The 24,460-nt window shown below is 53.5% G+C and overlaps 2 protein-coding genes across 4 annotated transcripts in view; one reads left to right on the forward strand and one right to left on the reverse strand.

Moving 5' to 3' along the window:
• Nucleotides 1-412: 412 nt before the first annotated feature.
• NEURL1 (neuralized E3 ubiquitin protein ligase 1) lies at nt 413-17,755 on the forward strand. Its single transcript, XM_089897364.1, has 4 exons — nt 413-446; nt 3,100-3,341; nt 3,782-4,103; nt 16,153-17,755. The coding sequence occupies exons 1-4, from the start codon at nt 413-415 to the stop codon at nt 16,977-16,979; spliced, it is 1,425 nt and encodes a 474-aa protein (XP_089753490.1). The 3' UTR covers nt 16,980-17,755.
• A 13-nt stretch (nt 17,756-17,768) lies between these two features.
• The window catches only part of SH3PXD2A (SH3 and PX domains 2A), a 245,775-nt gene continuing 239,083 nt past the window's right edge, over nt 17,769-24,460 (reverse strand). For all 3 annotated transcript variants that reach the window (XM_089898129.1, XM_089898122.1, XM_089898120.1), the window contains exon 16: nt 17,769-24,459. The gene's annotated coding sequence lies outside the window, so the exon portion shown is untranslated. The remainder of the gene's footprint in view (nt 24,460) is intronic.

The raw sequence follows: 24,460 nt of genomic DNA on the forward strand, positions 1-24,460 counted from the left end.
GGCAGGAATAAGTCCCCTTCCCTCCTCTGTCTCCTAGGTTCTGGGTTACCCTCACGTGCTCACAGGTGTATGTGGGTACCTGTGAGCATGCCTTTTTCTGAGGTCACTTGTCTGGGTGCACACTGTACCCCCAGGGACCAAGGTTCCCCCATTCCCATTCTCTATCTGTTCGGCTGTCAGCCAGGGAGGCTGGGCCTGTGCTGCCCTCGCCCACGCAGTGCCCTCCCTGTGGGTGGGAGGCCCTGGGGAATGGTCCTTCCAGGGCCTGGGTCTCTGGTCCCTGGGTGTCTTCACCATATTTGTCCTGAACCAGTGTTTCCTGGATCTCTATCCAGGGCTCCGGGATCCCAACTGGGATAGGCAGGAAGGAGAGGAAGTGTTTTGAAGGAAGCTGAGGCCCTGCAGTTCGTCCATGGATCCTGAGCGGAGGCTGCAGCGGGGGCCCCGTAGGAGAGGCTCTTATCAGCTGCCGGGCTCAGCAAGTTTAAAAGCTGCTTTATTGGAATATAATTGACACGCACTAAACCACAGGTGTCTAAGGTGTATGACTGGGTAGGTTTTGACATACGCACATAACAATGAAGCCATCGCCACAATCAAGATGGTGAACACATCTGTCACCTCTCACCCCAAGTATTCCCTCCTGCCCCTACCATCCCCAGGTCCACCAGTCTGCTTATTATCACTCTAGCTTAGTTTCTGTTTTATAGAATTGGCACCAGTGGGACAGAGTGGGAGGAGAGGAAGGGTTTTAGAAGGGGTGGAAGCCCTGCAGTTGCTCTGTGGACTGTGTCTGCATTTTTTTAAAACTGGCTTCGCTCGGCGTGATGACTTTGTAATTCATCCGTGTTGCTGCTGCTGTCAGTAGTTCTTTCCTTTTTCACTGCTGAGTAGTATTCCGTTGTATAGACGAACCACATTTGTTATCCATTCACCCAGCAGGTATTTCTTCTTTTATGCTTTCATTTCTGCGTATGTACACAGCCCTAAACAGTGTATGATGTTACCTCTCACCAATGGTATTTTTTGAAAGCAAGAGGCAAGCTCTTTCTGAGACTGGCCTGAGCCCAGTGGGTACCTCTTCTAGGTGGGGCACCTATATCCAGTGCCACATGTTGCTCTCACCTCAACTGTCCTCTTCCATGGGATGACCTCCCCTGCTCTGTGCTATTCAGGGGTCATTCAGCTTCTTCGGGTGGCCTTACCAGACTGTCTGGGTCTCCTCTGAGCAATTCCAGCCTTCACTGCTGGGTGGCTTTCAAAGCCCTTGAGCACCATTCTTGGTTCCTTCGTGAGAGCAAGGTGAGCCCCGCCTTGTGCCACCCTCAACTCGTGGGCCTGGCATGCAGGAAGCAACTCCAGAGAGGCCAGGAGGCTGATGCTCAGGGTATCTGGCTGGCTCTGGACTGTGGATGCTGGTGTCTGGGGCCCTTTGGGAAGGAGGAAGCAAAGATGCAAAGTGTTGCAAACCAGTGCAAATACTGGACCAAAGTCTGGCCTTCCCACCTCCTGGGATTCTCCCCTCCTTCTCTCCTCTCTGCCTGTCTTTCATCCCCTTCCTGGAAACCCCTCCCCTCTCTTTAGGGTGGGGAAGGCCTCTGGGCTCACCAGGCTTTCTGTATTATTAAATTCTTGTCTTGGAGGGACCAAAATTTGAAACATCCCAGATGGCCTCAGTCACATTCTGCGGTTTTCTACGTCCCCACCCCATCTTCCCCATCCTCTGTGTCTCTTCTCAAGATGACCGGATGGGCAGGAGCTGCCCTTCCTGATGGATGAGACACTGATCTTGGGGAAGAAATGAACCCCCCCACCCCGAGCCCCCAGCTGCCAAGGCTGTGCATTAATGCTACCAATGCTGCTGATACATGGCTTAGAGTCACGGAGTGGAGGCCACTTATTGTGCCAGAGAGGGGAAGTGACTTCCCCAAGGTCACATGGCCAGTTAGTGACAGACACAAGCCACCTGGCACCACATCCCATGTTCTTTCCTCTCTCTGCCCTGTCTCCTAGATGCCAACCTCACATGTTTGTAAAGTGCCTTATGAACCAAGCCCTGCTTATGGAAGAAAGCACAGTGCCTCCCTGGCTAGGGGTTCTTGAAGCAGATCCGAGTTCCTAGGAAGCCTGGGTGAAAAGGCCTGCCTGTGTTCAAGATGTTGTGGGCATGGGCAGTGTAAAGCAGGAAGGCAGCCTGGGGAGGAGGGAGGAGGGAGGAGGGAGGAGATGGGCATGCTCCTGGGGCTGACGCTGCACAGGCTGCCTCACCCACCTTTCTGGTCTCCAGTGCCAGCGCTATGGTCAAGTGTTCAGCCTTGTCAGTCCAGCTCCAGAGCCTTCTCCTCCTCCCCTCCTCCAGGAGGCCTTCCTGGGAAGTGACCTACCTTTTGGTGCATATTACTGTCTGCCATTTGTCTTGCAGTTTCTGTCCCTATCTCATCTCCCTTCCTGGACTGTCGGCTGCTTGAGGACAGGATCCATGTATGTTTCATGCCTTATCTTCAGTGCCTAGGGCAGGGCTTGGTATTCAGTAGCTACATGATGAACATTTGTTGAGTAAAATACATGGTGGTGGTAGTGGGTGACAGTGAATGGTGTTGGATGTTGGTTGTAAATGGTGGCTTGTCACAATGCTAGAGGGCGGGAAGTGAATGGTGGTAAATACTGGTGAGGAGCAGTAGGTGGTAGTTGGGGGTGGTCTGTCACAGATGGGGGCGGATGGTGGTGGTGGGAGGTGACAGGCGAAGGGTGGGGCGGATGGTGGTGGTGGGAGGTGACAGGTGAAGGGTGGGGCGGATGGTGGTGGGAGGTGATGAGTGAAGGGTGGGGGCAGATGGTGGGGGGAGACGGGTGAAGGGTGGGAGTGGATGGTGGTGGGTAATAAACGGTGGTAGGTGGTGAAGTGGGAAATAGCAGTAGATGGTAGCAGGAGAAGGAAGGTGGCAAAAAAGTGGCAGTGGTGCTAAGGGGCAAAGATGGTGGAAATCCTGGGCAGTGGTGACTTCTGCTTATGCCCCAGCCCTCTGCCCTTCCCTAGGGGACCCTGGTCCAGCTCTTGGACTGTCAAATTCTCTGACGCTGTGGCTTGTTCCTTTGCAGACTCCATCGGGGGCCCCTTCCCTGTCACCTCTCACCGATGCCACCACAAGCAGAAGTACTGCCCACCGGTGCTGCCCGGTGGGGGGCTCCCGGCCACGCCACTGCTCTTCCACCCACATACCAAGGGCTCCCAGATCCTCATGGACCTCAGCCACAAGGCCGTCAAGAGGCAGGCCAGCTTCTGCAATGCCATCACCTTCAGTAACCGCCCGGTCCTCATCTATGAGCAAGTCAGGCTGAAGGTGGGGCCTCCCTCCCTGTTCCCGTCACTGTGTCCCCCCGGGGCCTCTGGACGTTCCTGCCAGGCACTGCCTTCTGCTAACGGCCATCGCTACCCCCTGCCCCTTCTCTTTCCTCCCTACCGCACTTCTACCCTTCTTCATCCCTCCTCTTTCTCTCTCCTCCTCCTTACTCCTTTCTCAACCTTCCCTGCATGACGGAGAAGGAACGGGAGAGGGGAGTGGTCATGGGGAGGTGACGGGAGATGATGGTGGGAGGTGAGAACTACTTCTCACTCGACTGGTGGGGCTCCTGGGGGAGGGAGAGGGGCCCAAATAGCGGGTGAGCTGGGCGGTGTGACTCCCCATAGGAGTCTGTCTGGGGGTGGACTGCAGAGAAGGGCACAGCCCCTTCCCCTTGGGCTCACTGATGGTGTGTCTGAGGCCAACCCCCTGCCGCCCAGATCACCAAGAAGCAGTGCTGCTGGAGCGGGGCGCTGCGGCTAGGCTTCACGAGCAAGGACCCGTCCCGTATCCACCCTGACTCACTGCCCAAGTACGCCTGCCCTGACCTGGTGTCCCAGAGCGGCTTCTGGGCCAAGGCGCTGCCCGAGGAGTTTGCCAACGAGGGCAACATCATCGCCTTCTGGGTGGACAAGAAGGGCCGTGTTTTCTACCGCATCAACGACTCGGCCGCCATGCTCTTTTTCAATGGGGTCCGCACAGCCGACCCGCTCTGGGCCCTGGTGGACGTCTATGGCCTCACGCGGGGCGTCCAGCTACTTGGTGAGTGCCCTCTCCCTCTGGCCCCTTAGGTGCAGGGCACAATTCTGGTGCCGTGGTCTGACTTGACTTGGTTCTATCAGGCATGGGGCTCCCTCCCCCACTGGTAGCAGCCCTGGGGCTGACTGGGCACTGGGACAGCTCTGGGAGCCTTGATGTGAACTGCAGAGCATCCCTTCTTCCAGGCCCACAGCTGTGGCAAGTGGAGCCTGGCGAGATTTCTGCCCTCTGTGGTCCCTCAGGTTGTGCCTTTGAGCCGTGTGCGACCTTCATGATCACGTATGGCAGCCTCAAAGACCCCCTCAGCCCCAGGAAGTAATGAATATTAATCATAATAACTGTAGTTTACAGAGCTCTTACTGTGTGCCAGGCACTGTGTTATTGCCGTTCTCGTAGCAACCCTGGGAGGCAGACTCCCTCACTGGGCCCGTGGAGGTGAGCCGCAAGCTCAGGGAAGTTGTCGTTGGCCCTAGGAGGCGCTGCAAGGCTCAGCCCCAGGTGAGCCCTGGCCCCTGGGCTCTGCAGCCTTCCTGGAGGTCCAACCCCACCTTAGTCCTTTTTGCAGGGATATGGGTGAAAGGGGTAGGAGGGGATAGCAGAAGGCACGAGCGGGGCTAAGACTCTTCTGGCTGCTTCTGGGCCCCCAGTGTGAGTAAGGCTACTACAGGGGAGTGAGAGGGCAGACATTCTGTGGGAGGTGAGGAGGAGGGACATTAGAAAGTATTCTAGGGCTGCTAAAGTACCAGGCTTCCTGGCAAGGGCACACACAGACCCTAAAATGCCAGGGCTGGAAGGGGCCTCAGAGTCTCAGACTTCCTTGGGTCTCACAGCGAGTTGGTGGCTGAGGTGGGGCTGGAACCCAGGTCACCTGACTCCCAGTCCAGGAATCCCACTTTGCCGCACTTGAGCATGTGTAGGCAAGTGTGTGCGCACGTGCATGAGCACACGTAGACTGGGTACAGGTCAACCCATGGGCAAATTGGCTGTGTCTCCAGGAGGATCCTGGATGAACCTCAGATTTTCCATCTGTAAAATGGGTTGGTAGGAAAATTAAATCCAACTAAAGAGGCTATGAGTAAAGTGCCCAGCATAGTCCTGGGTACCAAGTCGATGCTCAAGCCAATGTTTGCTTTTCCCATCTCCCATCCCTGCCCCACATCCCTGCAGAGAAAACTGCCATGGAGGTGGTGGAAAAACGTTTTTTCTTTTTGTCCTTTCTGACTTCAGAGCCTAGAAACAGTGAAGCTCTTTTTTTTCAGAACACTTTTATTTGAGTAAAAAGATAGTTAAAAAGAAAAAAGACTGTGAAAGTAAAAACAAAGAAATGAGTAATCGTTAGAAGTCTTTCTGTGTGAAGGTGGGATCCATGTCTTACCCAGCTAGTTTCCTCTCCAGGGTGAAATCTTGTGCCTGGTGTGTACAGGACCCTGAGGAATATTTGCAGTGTGGGTAGGGGAGAGTGGTGGGATGGACGTTAGATGAAGGAAAGGGTTGGGGGCGTGGCCGAGGTAGACCCAGCCCCACTCACAGACAGCCTCAGGCTCACTGGGAGACAAAGCAAACACTCCAGAACAATCAGGGCATAACCCAAGAGACAACAGTTAATCGCTGAACACTGTGGTCATAGGATCTCATCCATTTGCCAAGATGGTTTCCATCCAGTTATCTCATTTCACCTCTCAGCAGCTGGCCCTGGAGGGAGTGATTATTATCCCCATTTGTCAGTGAGAAAATTGAGGCCCATGGAAGGCCTGTCCCGTCCGTGTATGGGTGTGGCAGAGCTGGGACTTGAACTGGGTGTTCTGATGCCAAAAGTAGTACCTTTCGCATTACCTGCCCCCTCCCCATCCGGCCCCCCCACCACCAGCAGCCGCGGTGGGTTTAAGCAGGAAGTCAGAGGAGGCTGAAGTCAGTGTGGGAGGATGGAGTCTAGGAAGGCTTCTTGGTGGAGGAGGCTTAGGCTGGGCCTATAAGTTCCAGGAGGGTTGGGATGGGGGTGAGGATGAAGGGGACATACTGGGTGAGATGGGGCTTCCAAATCTCAGGGGCTGAGGGAGGGGCCTGGAGAGTAATCTTGAAGGGCCCCACCCTGGGGCAGAGCCCAGGCACTGACCTGGCCCAGCCTCTTTGACTATAAATGGGTTTTCACGCAGTATTTTCAGTTGCATTTGGATTTCCTGTCAGCCTCCTCTCTGTATACCCAATAAGGCCAAGGCCCCAGCTGATTCCCGTCACAGCTGTAAATCACCGTAATCCCTGGGCATTTTAAAACACTGATTATGGCCCCTAAAATGAATTAGCAGATTAAAATAGCTCCTCGATTTGCTTTTCCTAAATTGATTTTTTTTGTGAAGAAAGGAGAGACACACCCAAGTTATCTTCGGAGGTGGGCCTGCTGCTCTATGCTCTCATTCCGTGCCCCTGCCCCCGGGACACACCTGCTGCCCTGTATAGTCTCAGGGTCTATTTCCCTCCCTCTCCTCCCCACTTCTCATCTCCCCCTCTCTCCTTACCTGCCACGTCACTGCACCTGTGTCTTTCTGGGCCTCTCTCTCCCTCCACCCAGATCCCGCCGGCTCCTCTGCTTTCCCTCTTCTTGCTCCTCAGCTGAGTTTCTCCTCTGAAGAAGTCACTCTCTGTCTTGGGGGCTCTGAGGATGGGCCTGTCTTTCCTGGGGTGATTGTGCCCCAAAACCGTGGCTCATCTTTAGAGATTACCTGCCAGGGGATTACCTGCCAGAGGCCTGCCCCCTCCCCTCTTGCCTCCACCTGGAACCTGTGGCCAAAGCCCTCCAAGCTCCTCAGCCTAGAGACATCCTGGGCTCCCTGGCACATAGTAGGTCCACAAGTCAGGCCATGGACAGATTGGCTGTCTTCCCGCCACAGAGTGGAGGTAGGGGCTGATGTCTCTCCCTGATTGACACCTCCAGGTGGGGTCCCCATCCCCACCCCCCACTGCCCTAACCATCACCTAGGCCCCCCGATGCCCGTGCCATGGCCCCGGCAGACCTGCTTCAGGCCTTCCAGGCTCCCTGTTATGCTGGAGTTCACAGCAGATCACCCTCTTCCCTCCGGGCACCCTGGCCCAAGCCCAGGCTGGTATCTCCAAGAATAACAGCTTCCTACCTCCAGGAAGAAGGACCTGCCAGCAACTAAATAAATACAAGTTTTATGCGGTGATTAGTACTTGGAGAGATAAGTTCCTATCCCAGTTTTCAAGGTCTCCCTCCTCCTCTCAGAAGTGTTGGTTCAGGAAGAGCAGCTGTGGATCCTGGCAGAAAGCTGGTGAGCCAGGAATCCATTTGTAGGGTGTTCCTACGCACCCCGCTGTGCCCACCACAGCCTAGGTGCTGTGCAGGGGTCGGAGGAGACACTAGAATTGGAAACCCAGCCCCTCTCCTTAAAGAGTGTTTATACTGGGGGACATGCCATATGACTGCTCTGAGGTGACCTAAATCCAATACTGCAAAAAACTGTGGCTGAAGAATAAAACCGGGGGGGGGGGTGGGGGGGTGGTGCAGCTGGGGAGCAATCCAGAAGGACTTCCTGTAGGAGACGAGTTTCAAGTCAGAAACCAGGGGAAGTGAAAAGAATGGACTGGTTGAGGAGGAACAATTTAGGCCAGACAGGAGGGGTGTGCATTGGCACAGAGGTGGGGAATTGGCGGTCAGTCGGGGAGCAGATCCTTCAGGGGATGGGATGAAGTGGGAAGGTAGTGGATGACTAGCAGAGAGCTGGTGTGTGCCGGTGTGGGTATGCTCATGCATCACAGAGGAGAGAGCCAAGAGAGTAGAAAGTTTCCAGCAGCTTCTTGCTGTCAAGTTTTTCAGTAAGAGGAAATGTGGCCCAGAGATGGGGAGGGGCCTACCCAAGTTCTCCCAACTAGTCAGAAGCCAGGCTGGGCCTGGGATTCAGACCTCGCAGCTGACGTGGGCACAAGGTCAGTGTGAGAAGACTTACTGCCACATCAAGATGTCTGTGGCTGAGCCCAGGAGGGTGTTAGGAGGCCATTAGGGGGGTTCCCAAGGACTCATGGTGTCATCCTAGGTCTTGGTAAAAGAACCCACCTGCCTACTGAGGAGAAGGATGTACAGAGACCCTCAGGGTAGCTTTCTGGGGGCCAGGCTGCTGCTGCACCAGTCTCTGGGGTGGTGGGCCAGCCTGGCTGCTCAGCATTGAGAGGCCTGGGCCTCTCCGTAGATAAGGCCTGGGGTCAGGTCTCTGTCCCGGGCGTGCCTCAGCTTGCGGTACAGAGCGTGAGGCATCCTGGCCGGCTGAGGGCCACACTGCCATCTGGGGCTTCCGCTTCCCAGGCTAAACCAATATTTACCTTCAGCTGTGGCTGCCAGGGGCTGAGAGGCAAATATTGGCTTCAGGAGCCTGAGCCAAGCTCTTGGGATGGAGAACGAGCCGAGCATGCTGATAGCGATTTCTTCCTTTTTGATGGTTTACATTTCTTTCTTTTTAAAATTTTATTTATTTTTGGCTGCGTTGGGTCTTCATTGCTGTGCGCAGGCTTTCTCTAGTTGCGGCGAGCGGGGGCTACTCTTCGTTGCGGTGCGTGGGCTTCTCATTGCGGTGGCTTCTCTTGTTGCGGAGCACGGGCTCTAGGCGCGCGGGCTTCAGTAGTTGTGGTTCGCGGGCTCTAGAGCGCAGGCTCAGTAGCTGTGGCATGTGGGCTCTAGAGCGCAGGCTCAGGAGTTGTGGCTCACAGGCTTAGTTGCTCTGCAGCATGTGGGATCTTCCCAGACCAGGGCTCGAACCCTTGTCCCCTGCATGGGCAGGTGGATTCTTAACCACTGTGCCACCAGGGAAGCCCTTCATTTCTTCTTAGTTAAAAAAAAAAAAAATCTTGCTGTTCTTTCTGCTTCGGAGACTCTTCCAGGTGCTTCTTTTTTGCTCACCTCAAATTCTGCCAGTTATGTCAAGGCCCAGTACCAAACCCTCCCCTCTACTAGGGAGCCTTCCCTGACTTACTGTGTTCTTCGTGACCCTTCCTCTTCCTGAAGCAAGTGGGCGTCTAAGCAGTATCAGCAGTTCTGCATCATATATTGTCCTCTGTTAAGAATACAGTAGCAATCCTCTTTGTCTGTATTATAAAGAAAGTTATTACTGTACCTATTTTGCAGATAAGGAAACAGAGGCTCAGAGAGGTCTGATAACTTGTCCATGGTCACACAGCTTGGTGGAGCTGGGACTTGAGCCCAGATGTGTGGGCTACATTAATTCCCAGCTTCTCTAAATATGAGTCTCTCTGGTCTCCCTATTATGTCTAGATACCCCCTCAGGGGTGGGGATTTTGGCCCCCTTATGTCTTCCAGAATAGAGCTTGTGAGAGCTCCAGGCATCAGGGATCAGCCATATGTGTTGGGCACAGATAGGCCACCAGGGCCCCGGCAGAGTCGAAGAGGGACAGTGGGTGACCAGCGTCCTGTTTCAGTGGTGAGGGTAGGTCTGCCTGCCCTGTAGTTCCCTGAAGGCTCTTGAGGGCTTTGTTTGATTCTGTTGTTCACAGTGTGCTCTAGTTTTCTACCAGAATGAATATATATAAAGTGTAACCATATATAGTTGCCAATATTTGACTCTTTGTAATGTCCAGAAGTGGCAATTTTATATGTTTCCATCTAGTATCTCTTTGGCCCAAGATATAGTTCTGGGGACCTTGGAGAGAGCCGGTGGCCCAGAGTGGGGTGTGTGTAGGGGAAGAGCTGGGGCCTTGTAGTATTGGGGGCAAAGCTGTCATTTCAGAAGCAGGAGACCCGACTGAATCGACTCCACTTGGCCATTCACTAGCTTCGGGCAAGTCTCTCAGCGTCTCTGTGCCTCAACCGCCTTGTCTGTTACTTGGACATAATTATACATGCACCATGTACCTCACAGATATTCTGTGAGGCTCACATATGTAAAAGTGTTTATACAAATGGGAAGGGCTGTCTTTTTCGGTTAAAAAGGAATATCTAGAAACACCACCAAAATAGACAGTCCCCTGCCAGTCGTCTCATTGGAAGAGGGAGCCTTAAAACCAAGTCCCTGTGTCTGGATGAAAGTCAAACCACGCGATCTAAACTGTTTCTTGGAACAAGATCTGTGGTTCTCCAGCTGGGTTCCTTGGAGCACTGGGATTCCACAGAGGCATCTCTGAGGCAGCTGAGTGGCAGGGCTCTGTGGCCACCTCTTAGACTTTAAGCAGTTTTCCGTTCCATTGGATGAATGATTCCACTGCTTGAAAAAAAAGTTTGAGAACCACCAGACCAGATGATTCTGAGAATCTATACATCTAAGATCCTGTGGCTTGAAGATTCTATAAACCTAAGAGTCTATGACTCTGAGTGATTCTGGGACATTCTGCCCTTCCCTCCGCGAGCCTCAGAAAGTGTGTTTGTTTCTCCTAGCTTTCCCGTGGTTGGGTTTACATGGAGAGTGTGGAGGTGGTGTGGGCTCAGGGCACTGCCCAGAAGGGTGGAGAAACCCCTCGCCCATCCAAGCCATATACCCGTCCTCCTGGCTCCTCCTCCTGCTCCGTGCCAGCTGCGGACCGGCAGGAGGATGTTTATGGACACAGTAACTGGGTTGGCGCGCCTTCCAAACAGGGGCCGGCAGAGATCTGCCAGCCGGCTGGGCGGCTGCAGGCTGACCCGTGGTTAAAGATTATCCAGCGCTGCGGATGTGCGAATCTAAACAAACAAGACTCGGGCTGACGGCAGGCCCTGCTTCAAAGGAGCCTCTGCTCCAGTTCCCAGGCCCTGCCTTGGTTACCCCGCACTGGCCGGCAACGTGTGGGGGGCTGAGTGGGTCTCTGGGTGGGAGCTGGCCCTGGTGCCTTCCGCCTGGCGCGTCTTCCTCCACTCCTTTCCTTTCTCTCCACTGGTTTTGCTCAGACTGTTCTCCCCAGGCATTTGCTAATGCAGTTTTCCCACCCGAGTGGCTCTCACTTCTGTCAATCCAGACCCTCTTGTCCTTCAGGGCCTGGGTCAAATCTTGTTTTTCCTGAGATGCCGTCTCTGAACAACTGTGACTGTTAGAAAAACTTTCCTTGCATGGTTCCAAGTGTCCTGTACCCACTCCTTGGGGCCCCCTCTGAGCCTTCTCTTCTTTAGGATAAATCTCCCTTTTAGGATAATGCTGTCCAGCTGAGGCTAAGAACTTCTGTTTCAGAGCGAGTCAAAGTAGAGGATAGATGGCCTTGAGAAGTGGTGAGCTTCTTGTCCCCAGGGGCATTCTAGCCAAGGCTGGGTGAGAACTTGGCAGAGATAAACAGATTTCCTCATTCTCCTCTGAGGTCCTGTCTTACCTGAGACACTAAGAATTTTGTAACAAAATTGTACTCAAATATTTTCATGCCTCCAAGCTTCAAATCTCCCAAGGGCTACTGGCTCCCCAGGGCCCAGGTCCTGGCTCTCCCTCTCTTTAACCCTTGCCCAGGGCTGGGCACATAGGGGGTCAATGAGTGGGTGCCCTGAGTGCCACCCTGAGGGGAGGAAACCCTGGCCCAGGCCTCCCTGCCCTTTGCAGGGCCTGGCTCTTTCTGCCTGGGCCCAGGGGACCTGCAGAGCCAGTGCCAGGCACCAGATTAGGCAGGAGCTGAAGACTGACAAGTTCTCTCCTGAAAGATGGGACACAAGAGGGGAGCCAGCTTTGCAGCTTCTCCCGTGGCCCTGTGCCGCCCCTCCCCTATCATAAACACCTCCAAGTGGGCAGCTGTGTGTCCCAGGCACGGATTAAATAACTTGTTGCTTCAAACGTGGGGCCACCCCACTGCTTGGGGGCCACAGGCTGGCCCTCTGGGTTTTCCAAGCTGTACCCCAGGGCGCAGTCCTGGGCTGAGGTTCAGCCCATGGTTGTTCTCCCCTGGCTTCGGGGGCCCGGACCCTTCCCTGACCTCCAGGTTGATGTGAACTCACATCAAGGTGTTGGGACCTTTGCTGTCCCCTCTGCGGAGGGCGCTCTGACCAGTTCCTCCATCTCAGGTTTCATCTATTTCAGGGCCCCACGCAGCCGGGCACACTGATGGGATGGTTATTTTGGAGCTTGCTGGTGGCCTGCAGCTGCTCCTGACCCCGAGGGGTGGAGGGGATGGGAGAGAAGACATACTTGGGCTGGGCACTGGCCCCAGAGGTTCCATTTTTAGCTGTTTCCCAGCATCTCCAGGACCTCCTCTCCTAACTCCTGTGATATTTCAACAAAGGCCAAAAGGATCTCTTTCCTACCCCTTCCCCTCTCTCTCTCTTTGCCCACTGTTTCTCCTTCTTCCTCTTCTCTCGTCTCTGATCACCATTTGTAGCTTCTCCTTCCTGGTCTTTAGTCAGTAATGTCATTCAATGATTCTGTCCTGGGTGCTTGTCATGACTGATGGGAAGTCCTAGGTTCAAAAAGTTAGTTGTCTGAGTGCAGGTGGACCTGACTTTGGTTGATAAACTCAACCTGAGCAAATGGTAATAACTGAAGTTATCAGGTATCCAGGTGCCAGGGGCTTCTCAATCTACCTCTGATCCCTGCGACAACATCGCAAAGCAGGTATTAGTGTACCCCTGTTCTCATGGTGAGTGATCGGGGGCTGGAGGACAGTTGCTTACCCACAGGCCACCAGCCAAGTGCTGGATCAGACATTTAAACCCAAAGCCCATGCATATTCTTCTGAACCATGTAGCATGAAAACAATAACAATGGCTCATATTAACCTCGTGATTATTATGTGCCAGGTACTCTACTAGGTGCCCTAGGTACCTCGTCTTCTCAGCATCCCTTCCGAGGGGAGTATTAGAGTCCATATTTTATACCAATAAGTAAATGCTGATTTCACTGCTGAAGAAGAGAGTCCCAGAGGGGTTAAGCTATTTGCCCAAGGTCATACGGCCAGGAAATGGCAGAGCTAGGATTTGAACCCAAGCTGATGACTTCAGAGTCCTTGCACTTAACTATGCTCCTGTCTTGCCTACCAGTATATGGATTTTGTTAACCAAAAAACCTAAAATACTTTTAGGTTGCATTATTAGAAGGGCACACCTGGAATACTGAGTCTGGTTGTGTTCATTGTCTAAGAGGTGGGAAGGTGTGTGGGGAGTCTGAGTATTCCCTGAGGAAAGCGGTCCTCAGTGTGGGGCTGAGAGGCAGCCCCAGGGGTAGTAGGTATAAATACAGGGGGGTTATGACTGAGTGAGCCCTAGAAAGTAAACTGTATAAAGAGCAACACATGATAGGTGTGTGTTTATGCGTACAGATTTGTGTGGAGTGATCATTTTATTTAGGTTGATACGCAGGCTACTCATTTTCATTATCTAGCAATTTTGTATAAAAATAGCAAGTCACTTGTAAACACTGCCAGAATATTTTCTAGCTGGTTTGTAATTTTCTAAGAGTGATTTTGTTTGTGTTTGTTGTTGTGGTGGCGGTTCTTGTGTTGGTTTTTGTAAGTGTAGATCTGTAAATTCAATTGCAGTATTTAAAGCTTCAGCATTGACACCTTGTGTGTATGAGAGGGGGGATTTGAAGGAAGATGCCTTGAAGAGTGAGTTGGGTGGCAGTTGGCAGTTGTGGGAATTTCTTTTCCTATCGGGTATGTGATTTTGTCAAAAGGAAGTATTTCTCCCAAAATTGGGAGTAGGCAAACTACCCATCAGTTAAGTTTTGTGTGTATGCTAGTTTAAAAAAGATAATATGTAATATAATGTAAAAAAAAAAAAAAAAAAAAGCTTTTATGGTAGATTTTGTAAATTTGTTACAGGGTAACCTGTTTTCTAGCTGTGATCTTACCACTTCAAATGGGTGTAATTTGAATAAATTTTGTATGGTAAAGGATCAATAAAATGACTTTTTTAAGAGTTCAAAAAAAAAAAATACAGGGAGGTAGATTTCAGTTTAACAGTAGGAAACATTTTCCTAAAGACAGAGTAGCTCAGCAGTGGCACTGCTGGGAGGTAGTGGGTATATCCAAGCAGAAGAGGACTCCTGAAGGGGCAGAGAACAGGAGAGAGCTCACATTCCAGCCCCATTCAGGAATCTGTTCTGAGCATCTGCCCAGCTCCATGGGCTCTGGCCTGATTGTCCTGAGCGTGTGGGGTGGGCTGGAGAGAGGAGTGTGGGGTGTGTGTGTGGGGGGGCCCCCATGACGGCCTTGTTCTCATAGGCCCGGCTGGGCATTTCTGAGCCACTTGTTTCCTCCTCACCCTGTTTCCCCATCCCTTCTCCTCTGTCCCCAACCCTCTGGACTCCTCAAGGGCCGCTGACTGGAATCCCTACGGGGTAGGGGAGCTGGGGCTGTTTCCTGGGGTCCAGGTCAGCCCACAGCCCTCCTCAGCCCCCCACTATTGTCTCCAATGTCTTGCCTTCCTCGCCTCTGCCTCTCCGCAGGCCCCCAGCTTCTCTGCACCATTACTGTCACAGAGTCAATTCCCTGGAATAATCACATTTTCCGGTCGGCTCCCTCCTCCTTGCCAAACACGATGCTGGGAATCCTGACCAGCCAGGCCCCAAGAGGCTTCTCCAGAGAAGCAGGAGCCTTGGGGGGAGGGCTGGCCCAGCACCCTCTCCTTGCTGGGGTCCAAACAACACTGTTCCTGGAAAGGGCAGGGGAGCTGGGGGAGAACAAAGAGAGAGAGGCTTTAGAGAGCGTCTCTAGATTCAGCTGGAGCTGAGTTCTGGCCTCTGAGGCCCCTACCAGTCCAGTCCCCCAAGCTTTACTCTCACACCAAGCACTCCAGCAGCCCTCACTCAGTTCCTGGAGAGAAAGCACAGATTCTCCCTGGGGGAGGCTCAGAGAAAAGCCTCCTGAGAAGGGATTGGCCCATGATGTGAGCTGCGGTGGTACTAGCCAAATTTAGGGACTCCCACAGAAAGGGTTCAGTAAACGAGGAGGGCCCGAAAGTGGAGAATGTGGCGTTGGGAGTTGGACAGATCTTGCTTTAATCCTGGATCTGCCACTTCGTGGCTGTCACATAACATCTCCGAGCTTTATCTGTACAATGGAAACAACTTCATGGGATGCTTTAAGGATGAAATGCAGGGGTAATTCATTGCAACTGATGACTTTTATTACAAATTGTAGTACTCCATGAAGCAGAGAAAACCAGCCATTTAAAAAGTATGGTATCAAAAACATGGTTATTAGTGTAGAAAGGTATTCAGGACACAGTAAATGGAAAAGCTAGTTTTGAAAAGAAAATTTGTATAGCAGAGTTCTTCGCCTGGAGTCGATGCCCTGAAATTATCCACGGAATTTAGGGAGAACGTGCATTTTTCTGAGAAGATAGATAAAAGTTGCCACATTTTCAGAGAGATTTAGAGTTAGTTTAAAACTACTGGCATTTATATAGCATGATTCAATTTTTGTTTTAAAAAAAGAAATAACTAAAATATGTTGAAAAAAGGCTGGAAACTCATACATCCAAATATTAATAGTATTTTCCTATGGATGGTGGGCTGACAGATTACTTTTTCTTTTCGATGAACTGTCTTTTCTACAAAATACAGTCTGTATTACTTGTATGAGTAAAAAGAGAGAGGGTTTGATTTCCAGTTGTCAGTTTTGAAAGGATAGCTTGGATAAATTCACTTAACTTCTCAGCCTCAATGTCCTTCCGTGCCAGTAACTTCACAAGGTAATTGCTGGGGTAAGAACGTCTCTCTGCCATTTGTGCAGAGAGGCGTTCTAGAGAGGGGGGGTTCTCTCTGGCCTCCCAGATGGGTAGGATGTCAACATGCATCCAACAAATATTATTTACTGCTGCCTCCTAAGTGCCGGGTGCTCTTCTGGCTGCTGGGATAAAAAGGGAGGGCCCCAGGAGTTAGAAAAAAAATCCAATTTTAATAAGCATACTATTTAGAAGTAATCATGTTTTTAGTTTTGGTGTCCTTCCTGCCGGCCTTGATCCTTTGCTTAAACAAATACGTAGTTAGAAGTCCTGCACAACGTTATGTCCTAGCATTTTCTGTGCCATTAGAAACGCGGTGCGTCTTACTGCTGGGCGCTTTAAAGACCAGTGGGAGGAGGTGCGCAGGCGATGGGGACTGGGCGCTGTGGCCCGCGTGATGGTCACCCTGTCTCCCTCTCGCCGCAGACAGCGAGCTGGTGCTACCGGACTGCGTGCGGCCGCGCTCTTTCACCGCCCTGCGGCGGCCGTCGCTGCGACGTGAGGCCGAGGAAGCGCGCCTCTCCGTGAGCCTGTGCGACCTCAACGTGCCGGGCGCCGACGGCGACGAGACCGCGCCGGCCGCTGGCTGCCCCATCCCGCAGAACTCGCTCAACTCCCAGCACAGCCACGCTCTGCCGGCGCAGCTCGACGGCGACCTGCGCTTCCACGCGCTGCGTGCCGGCGCACACGTCCGCATCCTGGACGAGCAGACGGTGGCGCGCCTGGAGCACGGGCGCGACGAGCGCGCGCTCGTCTTCACCAGCCGGCCCGTGCGCGTGGCCGAGACTATCTTCGTCAAGGTCACGCGTTCGGGCGGCGCACGGCCTGGCGCGCTCTCCTTCGGCGTCACCACGTGCGACCCCGGCACGCTGCGGCCAGCCGACCTGCCTTTCAGCCCCGAGGCACTGGTGGACCGTAAGGAGTTCTGGGCCGTGGGCCGCGTGCCCGGGCCCCTGCACAGCGGCGACATCCTGGGCCTGGTGGTCAACCCCGACGGTGAGCTGCACCTCAGCCACAATGGCTCCGCGGCGGGCATGCAGCTGTGCGTGGACGCCTCGCAGCCGCTGTGGATGCTCTTCGGCCTGCACGGGGCCATCACGCAGATCCGCATCCTCGGTGAGTGCCCCCGGCCACGTGCCCGCCTCCCCCCAGGTGCACCCGGAGGCTGGCGCCTCCAGACCCAGCCTTCCCTGGAGGAGGGGCGTGTCTGGGTAGGGGGAAAGAGCGCCCACACCGCCCTTCATGGGGTCTAGTCAGGGAGTCACAGACACCGAAGATGAGTTCTGGGTGGGACTCAGTTATCTAGTCCATAGTTCTCAGATCTCACCAGATAAACCCTGGAGAGGGGGAGAAAAGCGGGGAACATTGAGTTTCACGCTCAGAATCTGATTCACCCACATTCCCACAGATACGTAAACAGTTCTCTTACACATTGCCCAGTGGCCATTTAAAAATGGGGAAAAAGAAAATGGTTTCCACCAGCAGCGAACTTTTTGAGGTTCAGTTTCCATTTCTCCTAAAATGGTAATAAAGGTCTCTGCCTCTAAGGGTGGTTGTGTGTCTAAATAAGGAAAAGAGGTTGGTATGTCAGTAGCCAGGTATCTCTGCAGGGTGGTGCCTAGATTGGGGGTCTGTGGGGAATCCCCGAGCAGAGGGCCTTGGAGGAAAGGGAGTTGCAGATGTCTGGGCCTTCGTGGGTTTGAATGGACAGAGTTTGAATGGACTGGGTGATGCGGACTTGTGTAAGCCATGTTTCCCAGAGTGTTCTGCAGGGTAGGTGTCCATTGAAAACGGGTCCTTGGGTCCAAAATATTTGGGAAATACTGAGTTTTTAAAAAGAAGGCGATTCTTGGGCTTCCCTGGTGGCACAGTGGTTGAGAGTCCGCCTGCCGATGCAGGGGACACGGGTTCGTGCCCCGGTCCGGGAAGATCCCACATGCCGCGGAGCGCCTGGGCCCGTGAGCCATGGCCGCTGAGCCTGCGCGTCCAGAGCCTGTGCTCCGCAACGAGAGAGGCCACAACAGTGAGAGGCCCGTGTATGGCAAAAAAAAAAAAAAAAAAAAGCGATTCTTTACTGTAGACCTTCTCAGAGCCTTTAATATACAATGTGAACCTTTAGGAGAAGGTGGTGGTGGTTATGGTGTCCAGCTTTTCCAAGCTCGTTTGACCAGAAATCTTTTTTTTTTACGTGTATCTTCAGGAACCTGTTACCGCAGAGTGAGCAGGTGTTCATGCTTTCCAAGTGCTGGTCTGCTCTGCAGCAGCACGAGACTCCCTCGGAGAACCTACTACAGTGCAGACTCTTGAATCCCCCCTCCAGAGATTTTGATTCTGTAGATCTCAGATTGGGTCCTGGGCATCTGAATTTTTTTTTTCCTTAGCAAGTTTGCTTAGACACATTTGGAGACCCCTGGGTCTCATAGCCCCTGACCTAGACCTCACCCCAAGAGGCTTCATAGACAAGGTAATTGTGTGTATGTGAGTGAGCCTGAGTTTACGCTGTAAGATTGGCATACTGTGTCTAGGCACACGTGAGTAACTAAATGTATGCGTGTTTGTGTAGGTAATGCTGTTGGTGATTGTGAGCGTGTGTGAGAGTTTTGTGAAATCAGATAAAATCAGTGGAGACTTCCTCCTCTGGAAAGAGACCAAATGAAGATGGAGTGTAAAATAAATTTAAAAAGGAATGAAAAGAAATGGGGCTGGGGTGCTAAGAAGTTAGGATTGAGGGAAGATAAGTCAGGAAGGAGGTGAAAAGAAATCAGGCTAGATGAAAAGCCATCAATCAGTAAGGAAAGAAATTGGGGTGAAAATTCAGGATGGAATAAAAACAAATCGGACTGGGGTGCAGAAAAAAAAATCAGGTTGAGGTACACAGATATTTGGCTACATTCACCAGGAGACACCGTTCCTCAGATGAAGGAAGTAACATAATGGCAAGGTACTCTCTTGCCTCAGCACCATCTAATAATAGATAAGTAGCTTCCCAGTGAAGCTTCTGTTGCCCAAAGAAGCTTACTAGACTGGAGCAAAGGAGAAGCTTAAAAACAAACAAACAGAAACAACCCAGGACTTAAATGTCCCCAAAGGGAAGTAGGTCAAGGTGGGTGTTGAAGAATAACCATTCAGAATTTAATATATGCTAAACAGAGTGCTCCTGAGCTGTTTGGAGAATGGGGCATCTCAACTAACAAATTGGTGTTAGGGGATCCTGACTGACTTTAAAGGAAAAACAAATCAGTAACAATGTGTGAAGGATAATTATTTACCTTATAGAGGAATGCTTTGCTTTGTTGAAGGCCTAAGTGAAGTAAGAATGAAAAGATACTTCCTTCACTCTAAAACTACAGTCAATTTCATGCTTAATGGCGAAACATTAGAAATATTCTTATTAAAGTCAGAAATATGATAGAGATGCCTTATAGTATTGTTCCGAAAATGCTAACCAGTGTAATAAAGCAAGAAAAGCAAATAGGAGTTATGAATTTCTGAAAGGGGATGATAATTAACTTGAAACCTGTTAACAATAAATAATAAGAGAAATCCTATGGACAGCTAATGAATATTCTTAGAAACAGTGACTATTAAGTGAATTAGAATGAATAGCTAGTAATAAAAAATATCTCACTGGGCACTTATTTATGTGTAGGGCATTATGTTAGAGCCTGTGGGAGACTTACAGGTGAATCAGACTTCCTGCTTTCAGGTAGCTCAAGGTTTAAGTAGGGAAACAAAGTTACATTCCTGGGCAAAGAACAAAAAATTTCCTATCCTCTGTGGTTTTTTATTTCCGTGCATGGCGTGTGTGGCTGGTCAGCGCTAGATAGAGATATGTGGTTGTCGGGGGTGGGGTGGGGTCAAGGCTGTCCAGAGGAGGGGGTTGAGGATAGCCCCAAGAGGCTCCCTGGACAGTTAGCTCTTTGAAGGCAAAGGCTCTGTCTGCCTCATTCCCAGTTTTATATATACACAGTGTCTGGTACCTGGTAGGCTGTCAGCAAGGACTTGTTGAAGGGAGGAGGCAGGGAGGGATGGAAGGGAAGAGGAAAGTGAGGGAAGAAAGGAAGGAAAGAAGGTTGGGCAGGTCAAGTGTGGGAGATGGTGTGGAGTATTTCAAAGGTGCCAATGCAGAGGAGAAGGGGGGTGATAGCACGGGGCTCTGACTAGGATGGTGAGGCCAGGGCTTGAAGGGCCATGCTAGGTGGGAGGAAGGCAACTTTGTTCTCTGGCATGGGAAACCTTGAAGGTGAGGGAAGCACGGGGAAGGGTGGAGGTGGGATTCTAGGCAGGGGGCTTGTTTGGAGACGGCAGATGCAGTAACACCAGAGCATGATGCGTGTGGCCCTCCAATTTGTAGGCGGGAACAGAGAGCTGGGGCAGGGTGCTGAGCCAGTCGGTGGAGTCCCACCCTGAGCGTTATGGCTGGGCCATGTGGTCAGGCTGTACCACCCATTTCTCTCCTGGGAACCTAATAGAGGGGTGGAGATTCGTGCTTTCTCCCAGTGGGCCTCTGAGTGGCTAGTGTGTCCCTCCCTCTTTCCCACCCTTTCTGCAGGCTCCACCATCCTGGCAGAGCGGGGCATCCCGTCACTCTCCTGCTCCCCTGCCTCCTCACCAACCTCGCCCAGCGCCCTGGGCATCCGCCTCTCTGACCCCTTGCTCAGCACATGCAGCTCTGGACCTCTGGGGAACTCTGCTGGCGGTAAGTAGGCTGACCCCTCCAGTTCCATGGTGACCATGCCAGGCCTCCCACCCTGAGGACCCCATCCCCACCCTTGCCCTGGCTGAGGCAGGCATGCAGCCTCTGTATCAGGACTGGGCCCTGGAGGAGCTGGAGACGGGCCCAGTGAACCCTGGTTGAGTGCTAATTTCCGGGGTGTATCCCATCCTTTCCCCCGGCTGGGCAGCTTTCTCCAAAGGACTTCTTTAGCACAAAGAACACCAAAGGGTAACTCAGGAGGGGCCTTCCTTAAATGGTTTTGGGCCTCCTTCCTTCCTCCATCCCTCCCTCCTCCTCTCAATGCCTCATGGACACCCTGGCCCCTGGTCTGGGCACTGAGGGGCCAGAAGTGGGGCTGTCCAGAGTGTATCCTCTCCTTTCTTGTGCCCAGGAAGTTGGGTGGTAGGTTAGACCGGCTGATCCGGATAAATGGAGGGGGAGAGGCCAGGGGGCTCTCTTCATGAACCTGGGACCAGACTGGGCCATGTCTCCTCCTGACTGGTTTCCCCTTGCCCCCAGGGACGGCCCCCAACTCACCTGTGAGCCTGCCAGAGTCGCCAGTGACTCCAGGCGGGGGCCCGTGGAGCGATGAGTGCACCATTTGCTATGAGCACGTGGTGGACACGGTCATCTACACATGCGGCCACATGTGCCTCTGCTATGCCTGTGGCCTGCGCCTCAAGAAGGCTCTACACGCCTGCTGCCCCATCTGCCGCCGCCCCATCAAGGACATCATCAAGACCTACCGCAGCTCCTAGCCCGTCGTGGTGCCCTACCCCTCACGCCCACCTCCTCCGACTCCGGCCCAGCTCTGCCTGAGGGGCAAGTCAACAGGGCCCCTTCTCTCCTTCCTCATTTTGGAAATTCTTTTCCCTTCTCATTAAACATGGGAAACAGCCCCTAAAGGTTTGGGGGAGGAAGGGGTATCAGGCAGGGAGGTGGGGGCAGAAGCAAACCGCCTGCTCTTCCCTGCACGCCGAGGGGCTAAACTGGGGTCTCAGCTTTTCTTGATCCTTCCCCATCCGGGGTAGATTCCCAGGATGGGGAATCCTTCTAGCCTGTGTGGCACCTTTGTGAGAATTAGAAAGTGTGTCCCTTCCTCTGGGCAGATGTGGCCCTGAGCCCAGACATGTGGCTTGGCTAGTGGAGTGTGGACTTGGACTTCAGCCTCCGTTTTCTCCCTCAGCCAACTGCCCTTGAGCAGTGCACAACCTGTGCAACAGCGGCCCTAGGCCGGCAGCTCCTGAGCTGCTGCCTTACTCTCTGACCTACACCTACCTTCTCCTTCCTTTCTTCCTTGCCCCTTGGGCCTGGAAGCCAGGGGTAAGAAGCCCAGTGGATACCTCTCATCCTGGGCAGGCTGCAGCCTCCATGCCATGTCCGTCTCCCCCTCCCCCTGGATGGGTGGACAGGCTACAGAAGCCTCCAGGTTCTGGGTCCCTAGCCCCCTGGCCTGGTTGAGATGTGGAGGGCCCCTTTCTGGTCATAGCCTGTCTGCCCCAGTCATCTTGCTGGATGCTGCTGCCCAGGGGCAGCCCCTTGGTGTGGGCTGGAGAGCAGGGTCTGTCTTCTGTCAGTCTCTCTGAAGAACAGGTTTGCAGCTACCCTCTGTGACCTCTCCTCCCCCATCTCAGTGCTATTCTGGGCCGGGCTGGTACTCATAGAGGCTGTAGCATCCCCAGGAGAGGGCAGGGCCCTGGGTTGGGAGTAGAGGGTTCCCTGGAGTAAGAACAGGCTTTTTCCGTATTTTAACTTATTTATTTATTGGGTTTGTAGGGGTTATTTGGCAGGGGGGTGGGTGGGACTGAATTCCCATCCCCCAGACCCCTAGAAATGCTGTCCTGGTGGGCGGGGTGCCTGGTTAGAGGGGTCAGCAGAGGTAGTCATCACTCAAAATCTTCCCCAGACTGCAGCCCAGAAGTCCATAGCCAGCTCTGCTTACCATGAAGTAGAACTCCTGAAGTGGGAGGCCTTCTGACAAATTGTATCCCTTTTATAGAGAGGGCAGCAGAGCCTCTGCAGTGCCCTGGGACTAGGGGATCACCCCAGAGCCACAAAATGCCCTTCTTCTTGGGCTGGAGCAGGGTTATCATAATTGGCTCATTATACATCACGAGGCCCGGGAGTTCCCTCCTCCCTAAGGACATAAAAAGTTCTGGGCAAGCTGAGGGAGGGAAGGCCAGCTGGCCTCATCATTGTAGAGGTAGGGAGCCTGTTCTTAGGCTCTCTGGTCCCAGGAAAGAGGAGAACCTCTAGGTTCTTAGTCCTGATGCTGGGGTGAGGGAGTCCCCCCGCAGCTGCTCTTAGGTTACAGTCATCTCAGCCCTGCACGCCCTGTCCTGATAGGCCATGGCTGGGGCCAGCTCTCAGAGTCCTGGCCTAGTTTCCCCTGAGCCTCCCAGCCCTCGGCCCCCTCAGATAGTTTTTTACGCCTGTCGGAGACTGCTTTGCCGTATGGCTGGCAGAGCGTGCGATTCTGGACCTGGCCACTGACCAGTTGTGTGGCCCTGACCAGGTCATAGCCTCTCTGAGCCTCAGCTGGCACCTCGGTAAAGTGATGGTTGGGGTCGGGAGGGACTTTCCTTGTGACTCTCGGGGGTTCTCTGGTGGGGGCTGCTATGGGGTGGTGTGGTGGGACAGCACAGGGAGGGGGTCAGGATGTCAGGCGGGCCCTGTCTGCACCTGCCTGGCCGGGAAGCCACAGTCCTACCATGGGTCTCCCCTCCCCACTGACCCTGTAGACCCCTTCTGTGGGAGGGGGGGCGAGGTGGGGCTGGTGTGGCCCCACCCAGTCAGGGGTCCCCTCTCAGACAAGGAGAGGAGTTCTTACATGCAGGGGCTGTACAGCCTGCGCGCCAGGGAGAGGAAGCCACCATCCTGTTGTCTCTGCTAGCCTGGGGGTAGCTGCTGCCTCCTTTGTGAACCTGGGTCACCGTGACTGATTGTGAATAAAGGTGATTTCGTACCAGCCTGAGGGCTGTGCTGTGCAGTCTGGAGGGCTGGGGACGGAGGGCAGGCGGGCAGGTGGGTGTGCAGGAGGGGAGTCAACGATCAGGAAAGACTCCCTGGAGAGAGCAGGGGAGGGGGAGGCGGCTGGAGCGTGACCTGGGGCTTGGATAGCAGGGGCTATCCAAGCAGAATGCCAGGCGAGCCCCACTGTAAGCTGAAAGGGAGACGCTGCTGCCCCTCGGTGGCCTCAGGTCCCTGGGTCCGTGGCACTCCCGAGGCTGAGCCAGGTCTAAATCTGGAGTGCAACCTTTGTGGAGGGGCAGCGCCGCCTAGGGGCTAAAGGGTGGCAGGCACTGTGCTGAGCTCCCCAGAACAGGGCCTGCCCGTCTCTCACCCCAAGCCCAGACCTGGAAGCTCAGCTGCTCCTCCCACTGGTCGGTGAGGAGGCCTATGCCAAATGAGTGGCACAGCTAGGCTGAAAAGGGAGGCCTCGGTCAGGGACCTTCGGAAAAACTTTCTAGATGGGCTGAGTACCTCTGGGTGGCGGTAGAAGCTGGAGCGCTGGACGGGGTGTCTGGGCGCAATGTGGGAGTTGAACTCATTTGGCAGGCTGGGCCTCAGAGGGACATGGGATGCTTGCCTTCCTCTCTCCTGGGAGGATGCTCTAGCTGCCCAGCCTCTGCTTGGCCTTGAAAAGCCATGGGCTACTCCCCACACCAGGACTGCCCAGCCCTGCGCACTGGAGTCCAGCAAAAGTAGGGGAGGGTCAGGGGCTCTAAGCTGAGGGGCCACGTAGGCCCACTGAATGTGGCTCTTTGGCCCCAAGATCTGTATCCCTCTCTGAAAGCCTTGGCCACTGCCCAGAAAGCCTCCCAAAGGTGGGGGAAGGGGTAGAGGGCCTTGAGCACGCTTCTCACCGGCAACAGTGGGAACTTACCTGCCCCCCCCACCCCTCCAGTGTCCTCAGAGGGCCCGGACCCTGCAGTTCATGTTTCATTTGGGGTGATGTGGCTTTTGCCACTCAGCTGGATATGTTTTCTTGTGGCAGGGAGAATCAGGAGGTGATTC

This window comes from Delphinapterus leucas, chromosome 16, assembly GCF_059928025.1.
Source record: "Delphinapterus leucas isolate spDelLeu-1000000601 "Yukka" chromosome 16, BTC_Dleu_Yukka2, whole genome shotgun sequence".
Lineage (NCBI taxonomy): Eukaryota > Metazoa > Chordata > Mammalia > Artiodactyla > Monodontidae > Delphinapterus > Delphinapterus leucas.

What these genes read in the sequence shown, in the direction of transcription:
- NEURL1 (XM_089897364.1), top strand. Translation starts at nt 413, where the DNA reads ATGGATCCTGAGCGGAGGCTGCAGCGGGGGCCCC. An exon ending in ATGAGCAAGTCAGGCTGAAG is followed by an intron (nt 3,342 to 3,781) that starts GTGGGGCCTCCC and finishes CCTGCCGCCCAG; the next exon opens with ATCACCAAGAAGCAGTGCTG. An exon ending in GCGGGGCGTCCAGCTACTTG is followed by an intron (nt 4,104 to 16,152) that starts GTGAGTGCCCTC and finishes CTCTCGCCGCAG; the next exon opens with ACAGCGAGCTGGTGCTACCG.